The following is a 27223-nucleotide window of genomic DNA, read 5'->3' as shown; positions in this document are numbered from 1 at the left end:
AATTTCTGTTGACACCCACCGGTTTGTTTACAGGAGATTGAGGATTTGCCTGGGAAACCTAGGGCTGTAGCTGCAAATGGGTCCAGATATATGTGTCATGTCTACCTGGTGAAATTTGTAGAGATGAGATTGCTTCTGACAGGGTGTGTGTGTGTGTGGGGGGAGACAGACAGAGACAGAGAGAGACAGAAAGACAGAGAGGGAGGGAGAGAGAGGGGGGGGAGAGAGAGAAAGAAAAAGAGAGAGAGAGAGAGTCTTTGATACGTTTTTCATGTAGAAAAGAGTGTGTGCCATGTTCCCTGGGGCTGTGCCGGGCCATGTTTGCTATAGGGTGTCTTAATGAAGAACAAGCCAGAGGGGAAGGGGATCTGACTTTCACTTCCATCTGCACCGCTCCGTTTTCCAGGCACACGAAGGTGGAGATCAATGGACACCACCCCGTACGATGGCAAACCCTGGTGGCCAGAGCTGTCAGCAAGACTCTGCTGGAAAGTCTGGTGCCCTAGCTCAGCCGAGGCAAAGCTGGCAGTGAGGAATGCTGCCCACTCCTCTGGGATGTTTATGGGCATTGGTGCAAGCGGTGAATGATGGAACTTCACCATGGGGCAGAGAGGGCCAGAGCGGGCTGGAAGAGGCCAGTGGCTAGAGAGGCAGCCCAGCAAGCAACGCACTTAGCCTTTTCTGTGAGCACATGGCTCACTTTCCCTTGGGAATCTCAGATAAGTGGAGGCAGGTGTGGGTGGAGGTTGACTCAGAATAACCTACAAAGTTCTGGATAACATTTGTAATCTCTTGCCTTGTGTTATTAGTTATTATTATTATTATTACTTAACATGGAAGCTAATGAGGCCTAGAAATCTTTATGTTGCCTTAATTATTCGTAGTTTGTTTTTTTGTATAAGACAGGCTTATCTATTAGCAGAGTTAAGAGGAAAAACTTCAACCTAAGAAAACAGTAAGTCACGGAGAAAACAGGATAAGCTGTGAGACTCCTGGTCCCAGAGTAACAACAGGGACTGGGTGGGAAGATAAAATGAAAGAAAGACACCTCTTCTTCTGAGGCAGGAGGGATGGGACTGAAATGAAGAGGGATTTCACGTGAGGCTAGACTTCCTCACTACGGTCAGAGTCCGTCATCCGCTGAGAGATGATTAAGATAAATAACAACAGTGGGAGCGGTGGTCTGAGGAGAGCAACAGTGTGTCCATCCTTCTGGAGCTGACTAGACAGCTATGAAAGGCTTGTGAAGTTCTGCCAGGGGCTCGGCTCAGCTGAAGTTGAACTGAAGGTCGTGACTAATGAGGTGGCAAAGCCTTCTCTGCTTTCCTGAGTCTTGGACTGAGGAACCCTGCATTGGACTTCCTTGACACTCAGCGCTCCTACTCTGGTTAGTTTGATCCGTGTTGTGGTCCACTCTTGAATTCTAGCCTTCCTACCACCAATCAGTCTCTGAGACCTGAGAAGAGACTCTGCTCTTGCTTGCTGTTGTTGGGGTGCAGCTCCCCTCAAGTGCATCGTGCTCTCCAGGAAGAGAGGCTCATGAGATGCAGGAGGCTCCTCAACCTCAGATGCCCAGAAAGCTCCTGAAACAAGACTGCCCAGGCCTTCTCCGAGGTTGGATAAGTGTAAGTATGGTTGAGAGGAGGAAGCTCTTGAAACCAGATAACTGGTAGGGAGCTCCTGGGGTGCAGATTTTGTAAGTTGTCACCATGGTGGGGTGAACTTTTCAGTTCCTGTAAGTGACCCCAATAAACTCACTGGTTCACCAAGTCAGTCTGGTGGGATCATTACTTTGCTCTGTCATGGTTCCTATCTAGGGTTGACAGGCATGGCTGAAATCTCCCCAGGTTCATTAAACAATGCCTCTGTCCTTCTGAACCTGTTTCTTCTATTATTTATAACCCACAGTATAGTGGATACTCAGTAAATACCAGCTAGAAATGCATCGGCTACGCATATGGTAGCTGTGATCTGGCTTCCGAAGCTCTCAGAAGCCTGGGGAGAGAAGACAAGAGAGATGGTGTAAATGACCCAAGGTGATTTGTGGATTTGTAGGGTGGGTGTAACAGGAGGCAAAGGGTATAGCCATGAAGGGTGTTGACCAGAGAGCCTTGTTGACAAGATGCTCCAGCAGGGTTGGGTTGGGCAGCAAGTGAAAGGTGGCCCTGGTCCAGATGAGGAGCCAGTCTAGGGTGAGGCCTTGGGAGGGAAATACTAAAAGGAAGTGTTAGGGTTGAGGCAAGGCTGAGATGTGACCTCTGCCAGGCCCAAATATCCCCTGGTCCCTGAGGTCTACTTCTAATGAATTCCTCACAATCCAATGGGCACTCCCATAGTTCAGGGTGAGGAGAGGAAAGATCTAGATAGTGAGTAGATTCTATTTGGAAAACAGTCTTGGAGACACAAGGAACAGACACTAGAACTTGGCTGTCAAGCTGCACTATCAACATTAAATGTTTACAGAAAACTTTTCTCAAAAGTGATTGTTATGGTTTGAATGTAATGTCCCCTACAGGCTCACGTGTTTGAACATTTGGCCCTGAGTCGGGGCATTGTTTGGCAGGGTTGTGGAACATTTTAATCACGAGGTCAAGGTTTATAAACAGGGACAGAGTTTATGGGTTAGTGTCTACCCAGGCCAGTTCCTGGTAAGTTCTTCGTCTCTCTCTATGTCTCTGTCTCTCTCTCATATGTATGTATATATGACATATATGTGTCTCTGTCTCCCTCTCATATGATGTATGTGTTTGTACACATGTGGTGTGTGCATGTGTGGCACATGTGTGTGGAGCCCATATGTAGACAGTGTCTTCCTTGGTCATTATAGCTGGCAAGTTCTGATTCCAGCCAATATGACTCAACCAGCCACCCCATAGATTCCTTCTGCTGCTGCAATGAGCTGCCCTTGTGACAGACTGTTCCAGCCAAGTCGTCCCTACCATGATGGACTGTGCTCTTGGTCTTCAAGCAGAGGTAAATCTCTCCTTTCCTAAGCCACTACTTTGAGGTATTTTATCACGGCAATGAGAAAATAACTAATGCAGTCACTGAGTGACATTTACACAATCCTGTGGTTAAACTTTTCAATTCTTATAGCTTTGGGTCAGAATTATTATCCTGATTTTGGATGTAGGTCCACACTGAAATCATCATTGTCGCATGGAGGTTCTGTCCAGCAGGTTGACGTGTTCCAAATCATTCCCAAACCTTGAGTTCATTAGTTTAGTAATAATTAGAACTCATTCCAGTGACATCTTAATCAGTGAAATTTATACACTTGCTCTAATTGCTTCATCATGGTGCAGGTTTGGGGGCACCATTAACCGAATGCTTCTCATTCAGATTCCTGAGATGTCTTAGCGTGTGTTCACTGTGCCACCCTATCTATTCTTCCCAACAAGAGTCTATCGACAGGCTATAATTCTGATTGCTGTTGGGGAAGAGAGAGAGAAGCTGGAAACGGAGCACAAAAGCTACAGTATTTATGCCATGGACAAACTAAGAAGACACTGTCTTTCAAGGCAGCATTTGTGGGCCTCTTCTCTCTCTCTCTCTCTCTCTCTCTCATTATCTTTGATCTATTTCTAAACTGTGCACATTGCAGAAAATAAACAGTAATCCAAATGATTCTTTGCCATGGAAATACAAATGGGAAGTGCGCAGTGGAACGCACTGGACTCCCCTCCTATCTATTTGTAAATTCACTTCAAAGCCTCCTGTTGCCTATATACATGTGGCTCTTTGATTTCTCCTTTGAAGTGGTTGTAACATCTCATTGGCTCTCTCACTAATTGATGCAGTAAATAAAAGTCTTTGATCCATGTTCATTTTATATGAGCGTCCCAATTTTACATTTTTTTTTTTAAAAACCAAAGATCCTTTGACAGCATGTAGTTTGAGCTTCACCCCGCACTGGGCCAGAGACATAAGGGATGTGTGGCTTGAACACACAGGGACCTGCTGCAAGCTACATATGAATCAGGCCAGTGGGTGGATTTCATATCAGAGTCTTCAGGTGGCTATTGAATTGGAAAGGAAATCAGGATTGGGATGATGGACAGGGATGTGTTAACTTCTCAGCTACTACTCCAGAGAACCCCGGGGAGATGAACCAGAACTTACGCTGTCTACGGGAGGGATTGAATCTGAGGAAAACTGTGGTGGGAGTCAGCATGGCGCGCTCAGAGTGGTTTACTCGTCAACAAAGCCTGGATGAGAAAAGCATCACAGTTAAACTTTATCTGGCATGCACAGCACAATGCAATGGGTGCCAATGGGTCTTATACCCAATCACACATTAGAAACAGCTACGGAACGATCAGAAACACTGATTCCAGGGCTCCAACCCAAGCAAACTCTGCTGTAATTGGTCTGAGGAGCAGGGAGACAGGGAAAGCTTCTCACACGACTCTAAAATGAAACAAGTTAGTGAACTACTGAGCTGTGCAATGCATGTAGTCTGGCTTAATTTAGGCCTCCTGGTAGCCCTGTGAGAGAGGAGGCGTCCCACCCGTGTTATACAGATGAGGGCACAAAGGCTCAGTGAGAGCGGGTGATCTCTCTAGAGGGGCTTCTGTGACTTGCTGGTGGGAGAATTCAAAGGAGGGAAAGCTGGATTAGCGCTGAAGGGCTTGGGGGTAATTTTTAACAGTGACATTATGATTATGGAAATAGAGTTCACTCATGCAGCAAATGTTTACCAGGTGCCTGCCATGCCGCACTCTTCCCAGGGACTGAGAATTAAAACGGTGTTCCCAAGTCTCCAGCCTTCTTCTGATGAACTCAGGCACACGGCGCGCGTCCCTTCTGCTTCCTCGACAAAGAAATGTGTAACTCGGGGTGTCATTCGGTGGGGGAGCCTGGGGTCTATCCCCGGTTCTGAAAAAAAAAAATGATAGAGGAAAACAGTAGAAAGGAGAGAGAGGGGAGCTCCAGGCTGAGAACAGTGAGTGCAGAGGAAATGAATTGTTTTGTTTTTTGTTTTTTGTTTTGTTTTTAAATCTACTTTATGGTTTTGGTTTTTCGAGACAGGATTTCTCTGTGTAGCTTTGCGCCTTTCCTGGAACTCACTTGGTAGCCCAGGCTGGCCTTGAACTCACAGAGATCCGCCTGGCTCTGCCTCCCGAGTGTTGGGATTAAAGGCGTGCGCCGCCGCCGCCGCCGCCGCCGCCGCCGCCCTGCCGCCACTACCACCCGGTGGAAAAGAATTGTTAATGAGACCAAATAAGACCCACATAAGCAGCACTGCACACTAACAAAAAGGAAGCGGTCCAAGGGTCTTGTTAAAATGATGAAATTGAGGCTGGAGTGGTAGCTCAGTCCATGAGCATGAGAAACCGAGCTGGATTCCCCCAGAAAGCACATTAAAACAAAACAACACAAAAAACCAGGTGCTTTGTAATCCTCGCATTAGGGAGCCAGGGAGGGGAGTGTACCTGGGGACTCCCTGGTCAGCCAGCCTGACCAACTCAGCAAATCCCAGGACCATGAGAGACCCGGCAGCCTTAATACAAGGGGAGGAGCTTCGGCCCTACTGTGACTTTATACACCATGCTTGGTTGATACCCATGAGAGGCCTGTCCTTTTGTGAACAGAAACGGGGGAATAGATTTTGGGGTGGGGGGAGTACAGAGGGGAGTTGAGGGGAGGGCTTGTGAGGAGAGTAGGGAAAGGAAACTGTGGTCTGGATGTAAAATAGATGAATAAATTTAATTAATAAAAATACTTTTTTTTAAAGAAAGATCACAAGGTATATGGCATTTGAGAAATGACAGCTGAGGTTGTTCTCTGGCCACCACACTCACACATGGGTGCCTCCCTTATTGCTGTGAGAAAATACCTCAAACTAGGTGACTTACAGACACCAGGAGTTTACCGGGAAGTCCAAGACCAGAGCACCAGCAGATTCCACATGTGGACGGCCTGAGATCCTCTGCTTCACAGACGGCGCTTTCCTGCCGAGTCCACACATGGCAGACGAGGCAAACTCATCCCCTCGAACTGAGTTATAAGATCAGTAATCACATTCCAGAAGGTTCTATCCTCATGACCCGATCCTCCCCCTGCCAAACGTCTCATTTCCGAGGATCTTTACACAGGATTTTTAGGATAGGAATTTGAGAGTTGGAGGAACCAACATAATAGTCAGCGCCTGCTCCGTAACAAGGCTACCAGCCTTTTAGAATGCTGTGGGTTCTTTTAAATGACGGGAGCTCAGGGGTGTAAACCGAAGCAAGCCGGACATAGGAACAAGCAGAGGATGGTCACTCCCCCATGGCCAGAAATAAAGGCAGCGAGCCCGGAGTTTGTGAGATCTGTGTTGTCTCCGGGTGTGGAGTTGAACTTCTTAAGTGTGTTTGTGCTTATTAAAACCCATAATGGTTTCAACAGCAGTTATTTGTCTGTGTATAAAATTAATTCTCAATTTATCGGATAAAGTAGGAGTCTCATTTTCTCTCCTTTTATAGAAATCATTTTAGCGATTATAGGGTAAATTCACAGAAAAAAGGAGTATATGAATTACATCAGATTAAGGATATTTTTGTAGAAAAAGTCAATTACGCTGGAGCGCTGTTACTTTCTAAACAGAGCTAAGATGAAGTGGCGCATACATGGCTGATTTTAGTAGCTAATGTCTGGCTCATTCCAAATACACACTGCATTTAAAATCTCTCTCCGTCTCCCTCCCCCCACTCTCCCTCCCCCCTCCCCTCCCCCACTCTTCCTGTGTATGTGTTGTGTGTCTGTGTGTGTCTGGGAGCCCCCACCCATTCTCCCCCCCCCTTTTTTTTAAGGAAAATCTTTGGATGGGCGCTGAAATAAGCTCCATTGTGGTGAAAGAGAAAGCAGTTCCAGGAAATCTGCCCGTGGGAGTTTGGTTTTTCTCTTCTGTATTGTGTGGCCTCCTGTTGGAATTACCCTGCACGGACCCATAATCCAATTGCCGCCCGTTGTTATTAGTGTCGGGGATAATTACACCATGCATGCTGATGGTTTTCCAGGCTTTGGCGGGCTTTCCCCGGCATCACCGCTTATAATTTGCTCCGCGGATACAAGTGTGAAGCAAGACAAGAATCATTTTCCTTTTCTTTACAGAGGAAGACAGGTGAAACTTGCCACACATCGCATGGCTGGTAAAATAGTGGAACCAGAACCCAAGGCTCGTGATTCCTAACCTGGGGCTCGGTACTTGGCCTCTCTAATACTGGACCGTGCATGTACATGACCGTGCTTGTCTGTCATAATCTGTAATGACCCTGCTGAATTATATCAACAGACATGATACGGGACAATGAACCTGAGGCAAAGGTAAGGAAGGGAATTTGTAGTTGGGATGTCTTTCTGTTAATCGGCTAAACGATGGACAGAAACAGAGCCCCGGAATGATGATCTTTATCAAGCTTCACCTTGGGTGGTGGAGCAGAAGGTTCTGTTGGAAAAGCAGGCGATGGCTGATGCTGACTGAAATGCTGTCCAGCTGGGAAAGCAACGGGAAACACACCCAGCAGCTGATTCCCAAGTGATTGCCATTATTGCCACTCCAAGCCTAGGCAGGTTGCCGAGGGGCCTGCAGAGAGCCAAGCTCCTCTGGGAATCCTCCTTCTGAGCTCCTGTCCCTCCATTGTTAGCCCACACTTCTTCCCTGCACCTCCTGCTTTCTGATGATCCGAACAGAAGATATGTCAAGGCCAACAGGGAGCCAAGTCTGTCTTCATAAAAGGTTGATGGCTTTGCCTTTGCCACATCGTAAACTGGGAAAAAAAAAAAAAGGGCAAGTGAGCAAACGACTTGGGGAACATATTTTCTTTTCTTGTCTTACCTTTTCTTAAACCAACTAGTGTGCTGCTCTACCTAGTTAGAGTATGACTTTCAGTAGCTTGCTTGGCCATGTAGAATGCTCTCAGTGATTCACTTTTGTTTCTGCATGTAATTGCCCACACAGTCCACAAAGGCCCCTGTGGCTCCTGGTGAATTGTATTCATTAATTTTTCCCCTTGTCCTAGAATCCGGCTGATGTGTTGATTAGACCATGGGAGAATCAAATGCCAAGACAGTATTAAACGTGGAAAAGACTTATAGTGAGGAGTAGGTTAAAATCATTATCAAAGACAATGACCAGATAGAAAGCAGAATGTGGTCAAGAGAACCTTCTATCCACGATGCAGATGTGTCAGATGTGAACGGGAAGAAGAAAGGAGAATTGGGTAGTAAGTGTCCTGGCTAGTGTTTTTTTTTTGTCAATAAGCCAGAATCATCTGGGGAAAGGAACCTCAATTGAGAAATGCCTTATGCTGGCTAGTTTTCTGTCAACTTGATGCAAGCTAGAGTCATCAGAGAGAAAGGAGCCTCAACTGAGAAAATGCCTCCATAAGATCAGGCTAGAGGCAAGCCTGTAGGGCATTTTCTTAATCAGTTATTGGTGGAGAGGGCCCAGCCCATTGTGGGTGGTGCCATCCCTAGGCTGGTGGTCTTGGGTTCTTTAAGAAAGCAGGCTGAGCAAGCCAGTAAGCAGCACCCTGCAAGTGGCGGCCTCTGCCTCAGTTTCTGCCTCTGGGTTCCTGCCCTGTTTGAGTTCCTGTCCTGACTTCCTTCCATGATGAACAGCGATATGGAAGTATAAGCCAAATAAACCCTTTCCTCCCCGACTTGCTTTTTGGTCATGGTGTTTCATTGCAGCCATAGAAACCCTAAGTCATGCCTCTATCAAACTGGCCTGTGGGCAAGTCTGTGGAGGTATTTTCTTGATTAAAGATGAATATGGGGGAGCCCAGGCCACTGGGGCAATCCCACCCCTGGGAAGGTAGTTCTAGGTTATCTAACAAAGGTAGCTGAGCAAGCCAGTAAGCAGAGTTCCTGTGTCTCCACCTTCAGTCCCTGCTTCCAGGTTCTAGTATTAAGTTCTCCCTGTGACCTCCCTTAGTGATGGACTGGGACAGGAAAGTGTAAAACCCATTCCTCTCCAAGTTGATTTTGGTTGTGGTGTTCATTACTACAACAGAACTAAGACATAAGGTTACGAAGGGGTCCCATCTGTGGCTTGGCTCTGACAAGATGCTCCTAGAGGCAGCCTGCCTTGGTAGCTGCAATGGTGACCCCTGTTCCACGCTGTGCTTGGTCATTGTTGGGGGCTCTTCACGTGGTTCACAGTCTCAGCCTGCATACTGACTCACATTTTCAAGACTCCCATCACCGGAGACCAGAAACGGTTTCTCTCTTGAACGAAGATCTGAGTTATGCGCTTATCATATGCTTAGCAGTAGGCAGAAGCAAGTGGTCCCTCGCAACAAGGTAAACTCTTACCTTGTGTTTGGAGAGGGTCAAGCCTCTCTGGCAAGAGCAGAGATACAGATTTCTCCATGCATCCATCTGTCCATCCACTCATCGATGTAGTTGCTACTTGAGATGATAGCAGCAAATGTTGAAGTGAGCTCATTCATTCAAGCCTCTAACCACACCTGGATTGCCACCAGCCTGCCATAGCTCTTGCTTGATTCTTGCTAGTGCTTTACATTACTGTCAAATCCATGTTCTAACCTCTTTGATTCCATGGTCCAGGTGCAGTAAATGATGAGGTTTACTACAATGTCCTTGTGTTCAGGGTCAAAATAGCCACTAAGTTGTGGCAGAAGTGGCCCGCTGACTTGGCTACGTGCCTTGCAATTCCTAAGCCACTGAAGCTGGTTTGCTTTCAAAGTGACCCTGGCCTTTGGTAATATTTCATAACCGCTTTTCTCCAACTTATATGGCAACCTGCCATGCATTGTGGAGTTCAGGGAAATCACAAACAGTATTTTGAGAGCACATAATTTTGGAGAATAGAGATGTTAGATATGTGTAGGGTTTGGCAGGTAATAAAAATCGTTATTATTATTTTTTATTAGGAGTATTAACAAATATTTCTGCCAATTAGAATTTAGTAGTCCTTTAAATAAGGTGTTTGTAAGGTCTTTTCATTTTTTTCATCCCATTATTTAATCAATCAAAGAACACATATCGGCACTGTAGGAACCAATTCCCCTGCCACACACATATCCACTTCCCAACAGTGTTTATTTTTTGGCACGCTTTCTTTCATGGGGCTTAAGAAATCACATGTGTTTGTAGGCATTTTATCAAGTGGTTTAAAGAGCATAAAACTTGCAGTCATAATTTTGGGAGTAAATTTTATTGTTATGGCTTTAAAATACAATCAAATAAAAGCAAGAATTCCATTAGTAGTTGAATATTGTGATAATAGAGTTGAGAATAAATTTTACTGCTATAGGAACTATAAAACAGCAATAATAAAAACACTATTATTGTGAATAAATTGTATTGAGATGACTAACTAGAAAGCTATAAAACACGACAATAAGGGATAATCTAATCACCAGGAAAGATGTGATAATAATTCACCCCTGTTAGCACGAAGCCTGGGGTTCCAGCTCACTGGCCTTGAGGCTCTGGGTTACTGCCCGCATTCCATAATGTTACAGAAAGATAATCTTTGGCCAGTGGGGTTGGCAGGAGCCCATATATTAAAGTAAAATTGGACATAGGGATTGGGGAAAATCCAATTATCAGCAAGTGTTAGGAAAACCCTGTGTAGTAATGCCAAACGGCCTCACAAGGCACTGAAAAAGAAATGTTTACAGGTTTCTACTGACAGTTTTCTGTATTATTTGACTCTGTGTTTTCATGTATTTGAAATGTTTTATTTATATTATTTCAGAATAACTGAGTAGAATTGTATTTGGGGTGTGGGGGAGCGCTGTGAGCTTGCTTTTTATATACAATGCCTGTGCACCTTTTGCCCTGTGTGCATCTTCATCCCATCCAAGTGTGCACAGAATGAAAAGAAGACCCTCAGGTTCTGGGCCCAATCATCTGCGGAGCTGACAGCCCCATTAAAACATGTACTCCAGCATTCGCAACTCCAATGGTCCCGTCCAACAGTGCCTTTCCTCAGGTGAGGGCAGGAATGCTGTGGGTGATCCATTTTATCCTTGTTCTGAGTGTCAAAATTTAGATCCCAGACTTTTGAGTTAACTGTATTAAGGAAATGTGGACGATCGTCACCACACAGAGCCCATTACTCCTCTAAGGTTAGGCTTTTGCCCCTGCCCAAACCTTACTCTTCCCAGGACCCTCCTCTCATTGGATCTGTTGGGGAATATTATGTTGCATTTGTTTAACTCTGTGAAGCTGCATTACTGTGCCTGTCTAAAACACCTAAGGGTCCAATAAAGAGCTGAATGGCCAATAGCAAGGCTTGAGAGAGAAATAGGCAGGGCTGGCAGGCAGAGAAGATAAATAGAAGGAGAAATCTGGGAGGAGAAAGAAGGAGCCAGAGAAGGAGAAGAGGACTCCAGGGGTCAGCCACGCAGCCACACAGCAAGCCAAGGGGTAAGAGTAAGAGTTACAGAAGTAAGAGAATGGGAAAAGCCCAGAGGCAGAAGGTAGACGGGATAAGTTAAGTTAAAGAAAGCTGGCAAGAAACAAGCTAAGTTAAGGCCAGGCATTTGTAAGTAATAGTAAACCTCCGTATGTGATTTATTTGGGAGCTGGGTGGCAGACCCCCGCCCCAAAGAGTAAAAAAACAACCAACAACGTGGATCTGAAGGTTTTTTCTTATCCAGTCTTTGTATGACTCTACTTTTTAAATATTTGACCTAGTTATTAAGTCCCACAGTCTGAAAATGTTTTCCTAACACAGCTTCTTGTGTAATAGCTCCTTCAATCTTCTCTGTGTTTCATACTCTTCTTAGTCTTGCTGAATTTGACCTGTAGTAGACACTTTACTTTTACTGGTCACTGAGACTCTGCTATGTCTCCAGGTCAGAAAACATGGTAGGGTGTCTGATAGGATTTTGTTCCATTTGTCGGTGCTGGGGACCTTGGAACCTCCTGTATGCTAGACAAGTGCTCTTTCACTAAGCTAAATCCTTAGGACTTGAGCTAGTCATTTATATAAGACCAGGTGTTGGGGGAAACCCATTTAGAAAGGGATATTTCCAATGCTCGGATATGAAAAGAGCTGGGTTTAAGAAAATGATGTGATACATCACAGCAATAAAAAGTATGAGGCTCAGAGAACGCAATGGACTTTGGAGGGGTGAGTATACCTTTATCTTTTAGGTCTGCTGGTTCCTGGAAGATTAGGATGTGATAGGTGAGTGAGAAATGGGAAGATGGGCCAACTTGTGATTTCAGTTACTTAAATGGAATATTTACTTCATGACCAGCAGAGCTGGTTCCTAACCCATGTATATCACCTTGAGATGGGACTAGCTACGAGCACTAAAGGTCCATCATTGAGCATTACCCTTAGGATCCTTGAATAAATTTCTAACAAGCATTTTCTAGTATAATTTGTGACCAAAACCCACAAATACCACTATTTTATGAGTAGGAAAAGGAAATTATAATAAAAATTTTTATCTCTCTTATTTTCACAGTTTCTCAATTAGTAAATCATATGGTTCTAGTTATGAGGAAAATGTTTAAAATTGTCAAATAATTTCACTTAGCAATAGTCATTGTTAATGTTTCTGATAGATAGCTAATTATGTTTAGAATACTATTGCTTGGATTTTTTCAGTTAAATCACAGTAATTTTCCTATGGCAGTCACGATCCATTTAAAGCATATTGCAATTCTTAATAACATTCCATCGTTTAGTTAACTTCTATTTTCACAATTTTACAAATAATATTATGATGAACAGCCAGCCAATTTTTTTCAAATCTTTGAATAGCATACTCCAGTATAAGTTATAGGAAGTGCAATTACTGGGTTAGGAAAATACGTTTAAGCATCTTACTCTAAAGTGGCTTGACTAAAGGCTTGACTAAAGGCTAAATGCCAGTTCATACATTCAACAGTCGGGTATGCAAGCATTTTATTTAAGTATTTGCCAACTTGGTATGTAAAAACTCCCCACTATTCACACTCTTTACATTTCAGTGGTTTATGATAAGGTTAAACAGTTTATCTCCCTTTGTACTCAGTTTAATATTTTTATATATTGCCTGTTCATTTACCCACGTTTTGGTGATTTTTCCTATTCTCAGAGGATCATAACTTCTCTAAACTTACAATATACATTCAACTGTGTGTGTTTGTGTGCAGTTGTCTTATAAGATACAAATCATCCTTGATCATGCCTAGCTCATTATTTCCATCCTTGGTGTATTTTTGTGAAATATGTGCGGTTTAACTGCTGTTTCCTCTTTTGCTTCATGGTTAAACCAGTTGAGCAACAAGTCTACTCTCACTGACTGGAAAGATCCACCTTGAGTTTCACTACTGGAATCTGAACACTATTAAACCTGTAAAACAATGTAGAATTTTCTTTCTTATTCTTACCTTTTATTTGTGTGGTTTAGTACAAATAGGTCATTTATCTTCATTTCTGAGATTCCTCATCCATAAATTAGAGACAACATATACATATCTCACAGGGAAAATATGGAATTGAAGAAGCTGCTTAAAAACATCAAGAGGTAGGACTGGGAAGATGGCTTAGTAGGTAAAGTACTTGCTGCTCCAGTATGAGGACTTTAGTTAAGGATATCCATGTGAAAAGCTGGATGTGGAGGCGTATGGGTGTGGTAGCATGTGTTTGTGATCCTGGTGCTAAGAGGTGATGAGAGGTGGATCTCTGGATGTCACCAGTCACCAAGCCTAGCTGAGTTGGCAAGCTCTGGGTTCTGTGAGAGCCTATCTCAAAAAATAAGTGTAGCCCTCACCTCATATCAAGGAAAATTCTTGGTGCAACAGATGGAGACCATTCCAGAAAACCACAACCAAACAAATGCAAAGTTGTGGAGTCCAGTCCCACGGGATACATATACAAAATGCCCTCACACCTAAGGTTCAGGGAACACTGAGGAAGAGGAGGCAGAAAGATTGTAAGGTTCAGAAAGGAGAAGGGATTTTGCTGTGAGATTGTGTCTTCCAGTAATATTAAAAGCTACATCCATACAAGCTCACCAACATGACTGCCTACATGTGAGCTGAACAAGAACATACTAAAGACATACTAAAGACATACTAAAGACATACTAAAGCGGACAAGGGAAAGCCCATGAGGCCTCAACTCTACACAAAGAACTATAGACAACTAGGAGATTCTGAGAGTGGGAGAAATAGTCTTCTCCAGAGAAGAGCACACCAATTGATTACCCAGTTCCAAACACTCAGCCATGAAAATGTACATACGAATAACCTATGTATATACATACATGCATGTAACAACAATTAATGAAAAATGAAGCCGTAGGTTTGAGAGGGTTAAGAGGAAAGAAAGGGAAGGAGAAAATAATGTAATTATACTATAATCTCAAAAATTAAAAAAAAATAAGGTGGAAAGATATTGAAGACACTTGATATCAATCTCTGACCTCTAGACACACATACACATGGACTTATATACATCCACATGCATATCTTCATGTACATAGAAACAGATCATACACCCCCATTTACCTCTGCATTACAAATATATAGATAAATGATACATAGATACATAGATACATAGATTGATTGATATATGATAGATAAATGATAAATAGATAGATAGATAGATAGATAGATACATATATACATACATACATACATAGATTGATTGATACATGATAGATAAATGATAGAGAGTCTTGGCTCTTACACATCTTTTGATACAGAATCCCTGCCTCTGGAAATCTATACTGAGAAAATGAAGTGTGGAATAGTGTTATGCATTGGGATACAGCTTTATTTACAATATAAATATTACAGTATTAGGAAATCAGTGTCCCATATTAGGCTATGTAAATTTCATGGGTAATGTATGACACTTGGATATTGAATTAGTTAATTTTTAATTAACTTGCCTGAATTAAAATCACCATGGAAACGCATCTCTGGATGTGTTTATGGAGGTGCTTTCAGAGATGTTTAATGAAGGAGTGGTTCCCCTCTGAACATGAGTGCTAGGGTAGCATCCCCAGGGCCCTAGAACATAAAGGGAGGACCCACCTAAGCACTAGCACTCACCTGTGTCTGCTTCCTGAGTGTGGTTGCGATGTGACCTGCCACCTTACTCTCTACCATCACACATTCTCCATCGCTCAATGGATGGAATCTATCTATCTGTCTATCTATCTACCTACCTACCTATCTATCTATCTATCTATCTATCTTATATCTATATATTTGTAATATAGAGGTAAAAGGGGGTGTCTGTATCCGTTTCTGTGTATGTGAATGGAATATATGCTCAAACTCTGGGTTGAAAGAAAGCTGTCTTTCTTCAGTTGGGTTGTCAGGCATTTTGATACAGCAATAAGGAAGGCAACTAAGACAGATATTCACTCATTAAAACAGTAACTGTGAAAAACTTTAGTAACATTGAAAAATCATGTTTCACACCACAGGATAAATGCGTAATATAAAAGATAATGACACACTTAGAAAAATAAGTGGAAAAAATTATACCAAAATGGCGAAAACAACCTTTGGTTAATGGTTTCTTTTCCTCTTTTGTTTGCTATTTTTCATCTTGCAAATATTCTACAATAACATATATAACATTTATAAAACTTGTAACACTTATGACATATATAAAACTTATATATAACATATATAAAAGGGAAAGATTGCCTGCTATGCCCAGGGTCCATTTGGAAGTGATTAGGCTCAGGTAGCAAACTAAGAGAATAGGCCAGCCAGTGGACAGACTGCATATGAGGAAAGCAGTTCAAAGCCTCTTGACCTTGTCCTTTGGGGTGTTTTTATTTTCATTAGTACCTGCTGATCTAAACTAATACTCAAACTGGACATGATGGTGTACCCCTATAATACCAACATTTAAGAGGTTGAGGCTAGGGAATCATGTGTTTGAGGTCAGCCTGGGCTACATGTAAAACCCTGTCTGAAAAAAAAGTTTAGTAACACTTTTACTAAATCTTTGAGACTTCCATATAACATATTTTGATCATATCTGCCCCCTCCCCTAACTTTTCACCTCACCACCCACCTAACTTTTAGTTTAGTCCCCATTTTTTTTATTGAGTTCAATTTGTGGTGCTCAACTAGTCTTGGGAGCAGAGTCTATCCTAGCATGTGGTCAACCTACCAGGACTCACATCATTCAAGAAAACTAACTCTCCAAATGCTATCAAATGCCAACATCTCCTCAGCTAGTAGCAGGATTCCATGCTTACCTTCCCCCATCTTTGCTGGGGTTTTGTCTGACTTGAGCTTGCCCAAGCCTCATGTATACAGCCATAATCATTGTGAATTTATATGTGCAGCTATTGTTTGCTTGAAATTATATATTATATTTTCTTATATTTCTGGCCCCTCTTTGTGAAATTGCAGAGCTCTGGAAGTTATGATATTATATGTCACATTTAGGGTCAGGTACCCTTCAATCTCTTACTCCCTGCACATTGGCTAGTTGAAGGTCTCTGTGTTAGTTTATGTCTTAGTTAGGGTTTCTGTTGTAAAGAGACATCATGACCACAGCAACTCTTGTATAGGAAAAACATTTGATTAAATTGGCTTATATTTTCAGAGGGTCAGTCCATTATCATCATAGTGCAACATGGCTGCATGCAGGCAGACATGGTACTGGAGAAGGAGCTGAGAGTCCTATGTCTTGATTTGAAGGTAAGAGGAAGTGAACTGTCATAGACACAGGGCAGTATCTTGAGCATTGGGGACCTCAAAGCCTTCCCCCACAGTGAAGCGAAACACTTCTTCTGACAAGACCACACCTACTCTAACAAGGCCACACCTACTCAAACAAGGCCACACCTCCCATTAGTGCCACTCCCTTTGGGGGCCATTTTCTTTCAAACCCACATTTACCATCTACTATAAAAAGAAGCTTTTCTGAAGATAGTTAAGAAATATATTGATCTATGAGTATAGCCATAAATCAATAGGAGTCATTTTCACACTATACCAATTTAGCAGAATAATAGTATTAGGGACTGTGACCTATCTAGCCACAGGTTCTTGGCCCTATTAAGAGTGCCAAGAATGGATTTCATCTCACGGACCAGGTCATAGGGTCAACCAGAAGTGGTTGGTTTCTTCCACATTTGTGCCACTATTGCACCAATGGGTATATCTTGTCAGACCGGTCACTGTTGTAGTTTGCAGTTTTCATAGTTGAGTGAGACTGTTGATTACTTTTCTCCTTCCGTAGCATGCAGAGCACCTTCCAACCCCATGAAATCTAGCCAGTAGGGAGGAAGCTTCCAAGTGAGTTTCAGATGTTTCCGTATTCTTTGACTCAAGTAGGTGGTATCTTCAGCAATAGGCTCAGGTTCGCGAGAGTAATCAATAACATTGACAATAGCCTATAATGTTTGGGTGTCTGTGGAACCACACTGGGCAACTCAAAAAGAGATAACCCATCCCTAGTACTGGAGTTTTTATTTGTTAATATGTGGTATCTGGTTGGGATATTCAACTAGATGTGTGTTTTTTTGTCTAAATTTTTTTTTAAAATTTGCTTTTATTTGACTTCCCTCTTTAAACATAGATGAGTATAACTTTTGAAACTCTCTTCTCTAGAATACACTAAACAACAGTTTAAAAACCCTAATGTTAAATTTTCATACACACACACACACACACACACACACACACACACACACACACACACTTCCTCTCTAAAGTGTACCTTTGTAAAAATCATTGGAATTTTGTGATTTAAACCAAATGGCTTGAAAGTATTCTCCCTATTTGACCTCACTCCTCTTCTTGGGATATACTCAAGGAAACCATCAGAAATGAGAGCAGAAATTGGCATAACTTATTTGCCATAGGACTACGTACAATAGCTCCCACTCACCCACCACCTCTACAGTGAGAAACAGTTCTATCCTGCACAGAAGAAAGGATTTCAATAAATAATAGTACATAAATAGATATTTACTTTCAAGTGTTATATGGCCATTGAAAATAATATTTTAAAAGAGTTTGTCAACGTAAAGAAATGCTTCTGGTAGGACATAGAATATAATGGAGTGAGTACACATGTCATACATAAATATAACCAGTTGAAATAGGTGCATAGACCAAAGGTTGACAGGAAATGTGCCAAAAACATCAACGCTATTTAGTTTGGGAGCATGGGAGTATTGAGATTTATTCTATCATTTTTTACAATTTTTTTCTGTTCCTTTTTCTCCATACTTTCTAATTTCTCCATTTTAATATATGTTAATTTCATAAGGAAAAAAACCTGAAAATACTTTACTACATGAAATATTCATGCTACTGTTTCTTCACTAAGTATTTAAAGTATGAAATTTGCCTCAACATTTGTTATTTTTACCTCTTTTTACATTCCAGTTGGAATTCCATCAGCCCCTTCTTTGATTCAGTGCTTATTAATAACGTACCCCAAAGGACTGTTGTCTCTGTTAAGCATTTGGTGAATGTCTCCTCAAAAAGAATACATAGAGTACATAAAGTACAATTACCTTTTCATTTGCTCAGTGAGAGGAGAATGGTGGGTTTGGGGGGTGGGTAAGTGGGGGTGTGGGGGTGTATGGGGGTGGGTGGGGTGGGTGGTGGTAATCAACTTTTCCCATCTCTGTTGACATGTGTTAGGTGTCATGCAAGAAACTCGATAAACATTCACTTAAACACACTGTTAAAGTTTTTCAGTTTTAAGTCTGGAGTTTTTGTTTCTTTCACATAAAGATCATAATAACTATTCATCAGAGGCTGTCATTGAAATTACAGACCATTGTGTTTTACATATTAGATGAACCCCCCTATTAAGTGCTGGGTTCCAGAAGCAATAGATGTTTGCTGACCTCAGTGGGTGGAAAGCTGAATGTTGGGGCTGGAGGGGTTTGTTTGCCTTTATTCAAATGAATGATTGTGTGTGCTGTGACATTTTTAGAGGATTACAGCCACTCAAAGCACAGCACATTAACAATGTGAGTCCTGCTCTTTAGTGTATCCGTGGATACACATAGTGAGACTCCTAACCTTGGATTGAAAATATCCAGTGTGCTGGCTAGTTTTATGTCAACATGACACAGGCTAGAGTCATTTGGAAGAGGGAACCTCAACTGAGAAAAGACTCCCTCAAGATTGGCCTGTGGACCCTGAGCACAACCATTAATAAATGGGACCTCTCAAAACTGAGAAGCTTTTGCAGGGCAAAAGACACAGTCAATAAGACAAAAAGACAGCCAACAGATTGGGAAAAGATCTTCACCAACCCCACATCTGACAGAGGATTGATCTCCACAATATATAAAGAACTCAAGAAACTAGACATCAAAGCACTGAACAGTCCAATTAAAAAATGGGCTAAAGAGCTAAACAGAATTCACAAAATAAGAACTACAAATGGCTGAAAGACATTTAAAGAAATGCTCAACATCCTTAATCATCAGAGAAATGCAAATCAAAACGACTCTGAGATACCACCTTACACCTGTTAGAATGGCTAAGATCAAAAACACCAATGACAACCAATGTTGGAGAGGATGTGGAGCAAAGGGAACACTCCTCCACTGTTGGTGGGAATGTAAACTTGTACAACCACTGTGGAAATCAGTATGGCGGTTTCTCAGAAAATTAGGAATCGAACTACCTCAAGACCCAGCCATACCACTCTTGGGCATATACCCAAAGAATGCTGATACATACCATAAAGATACATGCTCAGCTATGTTCATAGCAGCACTATTTGTAATAGCCAGAACCTGGAAACAACCTAGATGCCCATCAACGGAAGAATGGATGAAAAAAATGTGGTACATATACACAATGGAGTACTACTCAGCAGAGAAAAACAATGAAAGCATGAAATTTGCAGGCAAATGGATGGAACTAGAAAAAATCATACTGAGTGAGGTAACCCAAACCCAGAAAGACAGTTATGGTATGTACTCACTCATTGGTGGATTCTAGATATAAAATGAACAATCAGACCACAACCCATAGAACCATAAAGGCTATATATATATAGCATGGAGGTCTCTAGGACGACTGTGGCATATAATAAATTTCAGTTTTACTCAATTATTGAAAAAAAATAGCCAAATGAATGGAAACACATGAACTATGAACCAAAGGCTGAGGGGCTCACAGCTGGATCAGGCCCTCTGAATAGGTGAGACAGTTGATTGGCTTGATCAGTTTGGGAGGCATCTAGGCAGTGGGACCAAGTCCTGTGCTCATTGCATGAATTGGCTGTTTGAAACCAGGAACTTATGCAGGGACACTTGGCTTAGTCTGGGAGGAAGGGACTGGACCTCCCTGGACTGAGTCTACCAAGTTGATCACAGTCCTCGGGGGAGGACTTGTCCTGGAGGAGGTGGGAATGGAGGGTGGGCTGGGGGTAAGGGGAGGGCGTGGGAGGGGGGAGAATAGGGGAACCCATGGCTGATATGTAGAACTGAATGGTATTGTAAAATAAAAAATATATATCACAAAAAAAAAAAAAGAATGTAATAGGTATGGCTACATTTTCCACATGTGTTAAAAGGATAAGGAAATGCTGAGATGCATACTACTACATGCATAAATTTGAATTGTGTGCAGTCCTTCAAAAATTACAAATAATTAAAATGAATTCACGTTTAAGAGAATAATAATAAAAAAAAAAAAAAAGATTGGCCTGTGGGAAAACCTGTGGTGCGTTTTCGTGATGATTGATGGGGGAGGGCCCAGCTCACAGTAGCTGTGGCCACCACTGGACTGGTGGTCCTGGGTTCTATAAGAAAGCAGGCTAAGCAAGTCATGTCATGGGGAGCAAGCCAGTAAGCAGCTCCTCTCTATAGCCTCTGCATTAGCACCTGCCTCCAGGTTCCTGCCCTGAGTTCCTGTCCTGACTTCCTGAATGATGAACTACAAACTATGAGATGAAATAAACCCTTTCCTCCTCAAGTTGCTTTTGGTCGTGGTGTTTTCTCGCAACAATAGAAACTCTAGCTAAGATATCCACGAAAGAGGATTTATTTTATACTGAGCATGTCTAAAAACATAAACAGCACCATATAAACTCCTTTAACATTGTATTTGGTGTTAGGGGTAATCTAAAGATGAGATGAGTTAAAGTGTTCAGGAGGAGGTGGGTAGGTTACATGAAAGCACAATAGCACTGTATGCGGTCCTCCTAGAACTATCTCCATGGATACCCAGGGATGGACTTGTGTCCTACTCCCAAACAGATGACTGGCAAGGCAAAGCCCAAACATTTGCTGAAGTACCTGAAGGGAGGATGGCCATCCACCACCCCTATCCCCGCTGCTGCTGTAAAATACCCTCAGAGGTCTCCTTTCCCGGTGGGGCTCCACAGGCAGAATGAACGATGTGAGTAAACATGAGAGGAGACCCAGAAGGCTTTCTCTTCATTTGCCCCTCTCCTCCCCTTGCTAAAGAATAATTACATTTTTTAAAATAACTTCCTCGATACTGATCTTTATGGCTGATGTCTTTGTTGTCCAAATCAGCAGCAGCTACTTAGAAAATGTTTAATCTATGTAACTAAGTCTTCAGGGAAATAAAGCATCGATAGCGTTTGTTCTAAAGACCATTGTTATCACAAGGAAAGAAACAGCATGCATATGAATATGGAAGTCAGCCTACACAATTGCTAATGGAGTGTTGGTTATTGCTAGCCAGATGTGAGTTCAAATTCTCCCTTTCCGGGCTTCGACATACTTTGCATGCCATTAAGCTGGTAGTCAGCCACAAGATCATCACGAACCTTACACTTGGTTATTTAAAGGCGGTGCCCTTTGGCTTTTCATATGTTCATGTGTTGAGGAGATTTTTTAAATGAAGAAAATAAACAAATAAATCTTCTTACTACTGTTACCTGTCACTGCTATGTATAAAGTGGCTAGACTGCATACACGCTGGGCCGTTTTATATCTACATCAAGCACTGGGAGATGCGAGCCCGGACTCTTCAATGAGGATTAACTAGTGCTCTTACAGAGGCTATTTGCGGACTTGTTAATAACAACATAGCATGTGTTTCTGAAAATGTATATATATGAATTTAAACACACTACAGGATATGTGTTTCTTTCTTTATAAAATGACAGTATGTTCCATAAAGCATTCAACTTCCATATATTACTTATACCAATATACATTTTATATTGAAAATTTTCACTCTGAGGCATTATTGCTTATAAAAAACACAACGCATGGTAGATATTCTAAGATAACTTGAAGAGATATATTGGTCTTCATCTACTACAATTTAAATAACATTTGTTTCTTTTAATCTACTTTTGAACCTCCTTTCCATTATTTTGGGGTTATTTTGTTGTTTGTTGTTTTTTTTTTGTTTGCTTTTTTTTTTTTTTTTTTGGTTTTTCAAGACAGGGTTTCTCTGTGTATCTTTGGAGCCTGTCCTGGATCTTGCTCTGTAGACCAGGCTGGCCTCGAACTCACAGAGATCTGCCTGGCTCTGCCTCCCGAGTGCTGGGATTAAAGGTGCACCACCACCGCTTTATTTTGGGTAATTCTTTAAACAGTCTTACAGGCTTCTCATTTGTTCAAGCCAAATATGACAAAATTCATTCAACATCTGATAAAACATTTATAATTTTGAAGATAAGGAGCTGCTAAATCCAAACTATTAATAGTTGTATTGATAATAATTAATGATAATAAATGTAACTACATTTTTGAGTAGTGTAATTAGGTGCAGAAACTGAATTCTATTTGGTAGTTGATTGTTAGTACATGATAGCAGTGGACCTTTGTTTTATTTGTTTATTTATCTTTGTTGCTTTTTATTTTTATTCAGGCTCTTTCTGGGTAACACAGGCTGGCCTTGAATTTATGATCCTCCTGCCTCAGTCTCTTGAGTTCTGGAATCATAGGTGTATGCTCACCAGTTTGACACTCAGAACCTAGCCAAAAATGTACCAGCTTGAAATCTGTGCTTTAATTAATCATACCAAGATATTTTGTAGCAGGGTGATGGTGGTGGCACACACCTTTGATCCCAGCATTTGGGAGGCAGAGGCAGGCAGATCTCTGTAAGTTCGAATCCAGCCTGGTCTACATAGTGAGTTCCAGGACAGCCAGAGTTATTTAGAGAAGCATTGCCTTTTTAAAAAAATTGGTTTTTTTCATTGTTTAAGAATACCAGCAAACCCCCAATACTGATAAGAGAGAAAGAAAAGAACAGAACGTGAGGATCTGACAATGGTGTAGTGAGGACAAGCAGCTCTCTCCTGCATCCCCATGAGTCTAGGAGAAAAGTTTTGATCTGTGACGTGGTTGTCCAGTGCAGAGAAGTCAGCCTTGAAATAATATACACACAAACAACAAAAATGGACTCAGCAGCTTCTGTTTGTATATAGGTGCGCGTGTGTGTGTGTGTGTGTGTGTGTGTGTGTGTGTGTGTGTGTGTGTATACATAAATGTAACAAATACAACCAGAGAAAAAGAGGCTATCAACTTGAGAGTGGGGGCATGGGAGAGATTCAAGGTAGGGAGACAAAGAAGAGCTAGAGGAGAAAAAGGAAGAGGAAGAGCTAGAGGAGGAAAGGGAGGAGGAAGAGCTAGAGCGAGGAAAGGGAGGAGGAAGTGATGTAATTCTATTTCAATTAAAAACATTTAAAAAAGAAGAAGAATACCTATTGAATGGCTAAATTAGTCTTTGTGCTTTTTGCTTTTAATATTATGGCAGCTAAATACGGCAAGTGCTGTTTCATTTGAACTCCTGTGTGCTTACATTTGGTTGTTAGGGGTGTCCTACAACAAGAGAGTGTTCTCATTGCTAAACACGGATTAACTTACGTATTCCTCATAAGAGTCCTTTGAAATAGTGCTGTTATTCTTCTCACTTTACAGAGAAAGAAACAAAGGCTCAAGAAGGAAGAGACACAATAATATAGAAGTTCAAGAATGTGGGGAAAAGATGAAAGTCATCAGAATACTGGTTAATTAGCTGTCCAAGTTCCCCTGTACTCGCCATCCCTAGGCAGAAATTTGCATCATAGCATCTCCTCAAGCTGACACATCAGTGCTATCAACAAAGTATTTGTCCCATACATATTTATTAAGTAAATGGATTATCAGTGTGATCTCCAATGAATAGTCAAACCCCTGGTCTTTGTTCAATAAAGCCTTTTAGCTAGGAACATTCACCAAATGACTAACTCCATGACTTATCAGCTTCTTATTAGCTAATGAGTCACTTTGCAAGTGACTTACTTTCTTCTCCTGCTCTATTTTCTTGTTTGCTATGGATCACACTTCATAGGGTTAAAATGAAAACTGAATTATAAGCTGTACATGTGTTTGGTTTTGTAGGTGCTAGCCTAATGGCTGAAATAAAGTGAGCACCGAATGGTGTTAATAAACTGTTTGCTGAAGGATAAATCCTAAGTAGACAGTTAAAACAATACTATATCTGTTAAAAAAAACAACAACAACAAAACACAAAGCAACAACAACAACAAAACCCTGAAATTATGATTAACCCACAGCAGAAAACAGCAGCCCTGGGTGGCTTACTGGTTCCTAGCAAACATTTAAGCAGAAGTTATACCAGTTCTTCACAATTATTTCTAGAAGTTAGGGGTAGAGAGAATATTTCCTAACCCAGCCAACAAGGACAACATTTATCTAATACCTAAGTCAGACAAAGACCTTGCAAGGGAAGAAAAGTACAGATTGGTAGCCTTCAAAAACTCAGGAGAATCCTCAAAAAATACTGACAAATGCAGCCTAGCTTTGGATAAAACAAACTGTATATCCTGGCTGAAGGGGGTTTAGCCCAATCATACACAGCTGGTTCAACATTCCATCACCTCCACAGGCTGACGAAGGGAGGTCATAGCATCATATTAATAGGTCTACAAAGTTTTTACAGCACCCAGCACACATCTTCAGCTAATGTTATCCTTAAAGGCAAGGACCTGGGAGCTTGCACAGAGAGAGATCAGTCCTTTCTACCCAGGGTCTACACTCACTCCTCTTTTCCAATAGAGCTCTCGCAGGTCTAGCTAAAGCAATAAAACAAGAAAAGGCAGCAAATGGCATATAGCTTAGGAAGGTATACATAAAACTGCACATGTTTAAAGGGAACGTGAATATACAGGTAGAAAAACAGAATCAACAACAATCATCCTGGAACCAAGAACCCATCAGAGCCAACTGGCTGACATAGGAAAGTCCATTGATTTCCTATACATAGTAAGGAGCGAGTAGAATTTGAAATTAAACACACACACACACACACACACACACACACACACACACACACACACAGTGTGCCCAGAATGAAATACGTGTGATACATCTCTTCAGGGAGATGTAAGGAACTTAAATGAAAGGCATCAAAGAAGTAAATGAATTGGAGAATATTTATGGTCACATGAAGGAAGACCCAGTATTGTCTGGATATCAGCTTTTCCGCATTTTATTCATATACACCATGCAACCCCAAACAAAATCCTAGGGAGTTATTTTGTGATTATTGACAAACTGATTCTAAAGATTTGTGGACAAATAAAAGACACTGAATAGCCAAGCCAGTATTGCAGGAGAATGAAGTCAGAAGCCTGACATTACCTTCGTTCAGATTTACTGTAACCTTATCGTCGTCAGACAGTGTGGTATTGATGAAAGAATAAACAAATAGATCAGGAGAAGAGAACAGGGAGCCCAGACACAGGCCCACGTGCACATAGCCAATTGATCTGGACAAAGGAGAAAGATAATGCAACAAAGCAAAAATACTCTTTGCAACAGAGAGTGCTAGAAGAACCAGACACTCACATACAGAACAGAGAGAGCACAGAGAGTAACTCAAAATTCTATCCCCGGGCTGGGAGGGTGGCTCTGTCTGTAAAGTGCTTGCCATGCATGAGGACCTTAGTTTGATCCTCAGAACCTAGCCCAAAATGCTGGATGGTGGCAAGGCCCTGCCATCCCAGCTCTGGGAAGACAGAGACAGACAGGTCTCTGGGACTCGCTTGCCTATCTATCCTAACTGGAAATCTCTAGGCCAATGACAGACCTTGTCTCATCTCCAAGGTGGAGGACAATATTATTGAGAATGACAGCCAAGGTTGTCCTTTGGTCTTCGTGCACATGTATACACACACATGTACTCTCATTTCATCTACATGTGCACACACACACACACAGGTGCACACACACGCAAAGCACTTTACTGAACTTTTAAATACAAAACTATAAAATTCTAGAAGATGGGCTAGAAAATTTAGATGTCTCTAAGTATGACGTTGACATTTTAGACACAGCAGGAAAGGCTCAACCCATGAAAAAAATTGATAAGCCAAACTTTAGTAAATGTGTAAGCTTCTAACTTTGAAAGAAAGTGTCAAGAAAACCAGAAGATAAAATATTTGTGAAAGGGACATCTGAAAAAAAGAATGTGATCCAAAATATATAAAGAACACTGAAACTCAAACATTAATAAAAGGACATGTACGTATAATGTGGCCCTAATGATGCCTCATCAAAGAAAACACAATGAGTTGAGGAACCTAGAAAAAGATGCTCTATCTCGTCTGTCACCAGAAAATTGAAAATTCAAACTACCAGATGCACTACAGTCTGCTACAGCAGCCCACATCTAGAAGGCCAGCATCAAAGGCTAGTGAGGATGTAGAATAACCAGAACTCACTTGTTGCTGATGGAAATGCAAAACTGTCTCCACCAATTTTGGACAGTGGTTTATCAGTTTCTTACAGAAAAAAAAAATGTTTATCATATGGCTCAACAATTGTACTCCTTAGTTCTTACCCAAATGAACTAGGAACACATCTGCACAAAATCAGTCACGTGTGTGTTTATGGCAGCTTTGTTCATAACTGCCAATATAGGAAGCAGCCATGGTGTCTTTCAACATATGAATGGGCAAACTGTGGCATATCCAGAGAAGGGAATGTTGTCCAGCACTGAGAAATGAGCTGCCAAAGCTGTGAAAAGATACGGAAGAAACTTAAGCATATTGTGGTGGTTTGAATGAGAATGGCCCCCAAAGGCTCATATATGTGAATGCTTGTTTCCTGGTTGGTGGAACTGTTTGGGAAGGATTAGGAGGTGTGGCCTTAATGGAGGAGGTACATCCTTATTGGAGGAGGTGTGCCAGAAGGGGTAGGCTTTGGGATTCAAAAGACCACGCCATTTTAGTCGGCTTACTCTCTGCCTTGTGGTTGTTGTCACATGTAAGCTCTCAGCCACTGCTCCAGCACCAGGCCTGCCTGCCTGCTGC

General features: G+C 41.8%; 1 protein-coding gene across 1 annotated transcript in view; it reads left to right on the top strand.

Annotated features, from left to right (window-relative positions):
* The first annotated feature begins 8131 nt into the window (after positions 1 to 8131).
* The window catches only part of Cpo (carboxypeptidase O), a 38517-nt gene continuing 19425 nt past the window's right edge, over positions 8132 to 27223 (top strand). Inside the window, 2 exon segments of the mRNA XM_037210452.1 lie at positions 8132 to 8207; positions 9556 to 9680. Of these exon segments, the coding sequence (XP_037066347.1) occupies positions 8132 to 8207; positions 9556 to 9680 (201 nt within the window).

Source organism: Peromyscus leucopus, chromosome 13, assembly GCF_004664715.2.
Source record: "Peromyscus leucopus breed LL Stock chromosome 13, UCI_PerLeu_2.1, whole genome shotgun sequence".
Classification (NCBI taxonomy): Eukaryota; Metazoa; Chordata; class Mammalia; order Rodentia; family Cricetidae; genus Peromyscus; species Peromyscus leucopus.
This window is presented reverse-complemented; position numbering and strand designations above follow the sequence as displayed.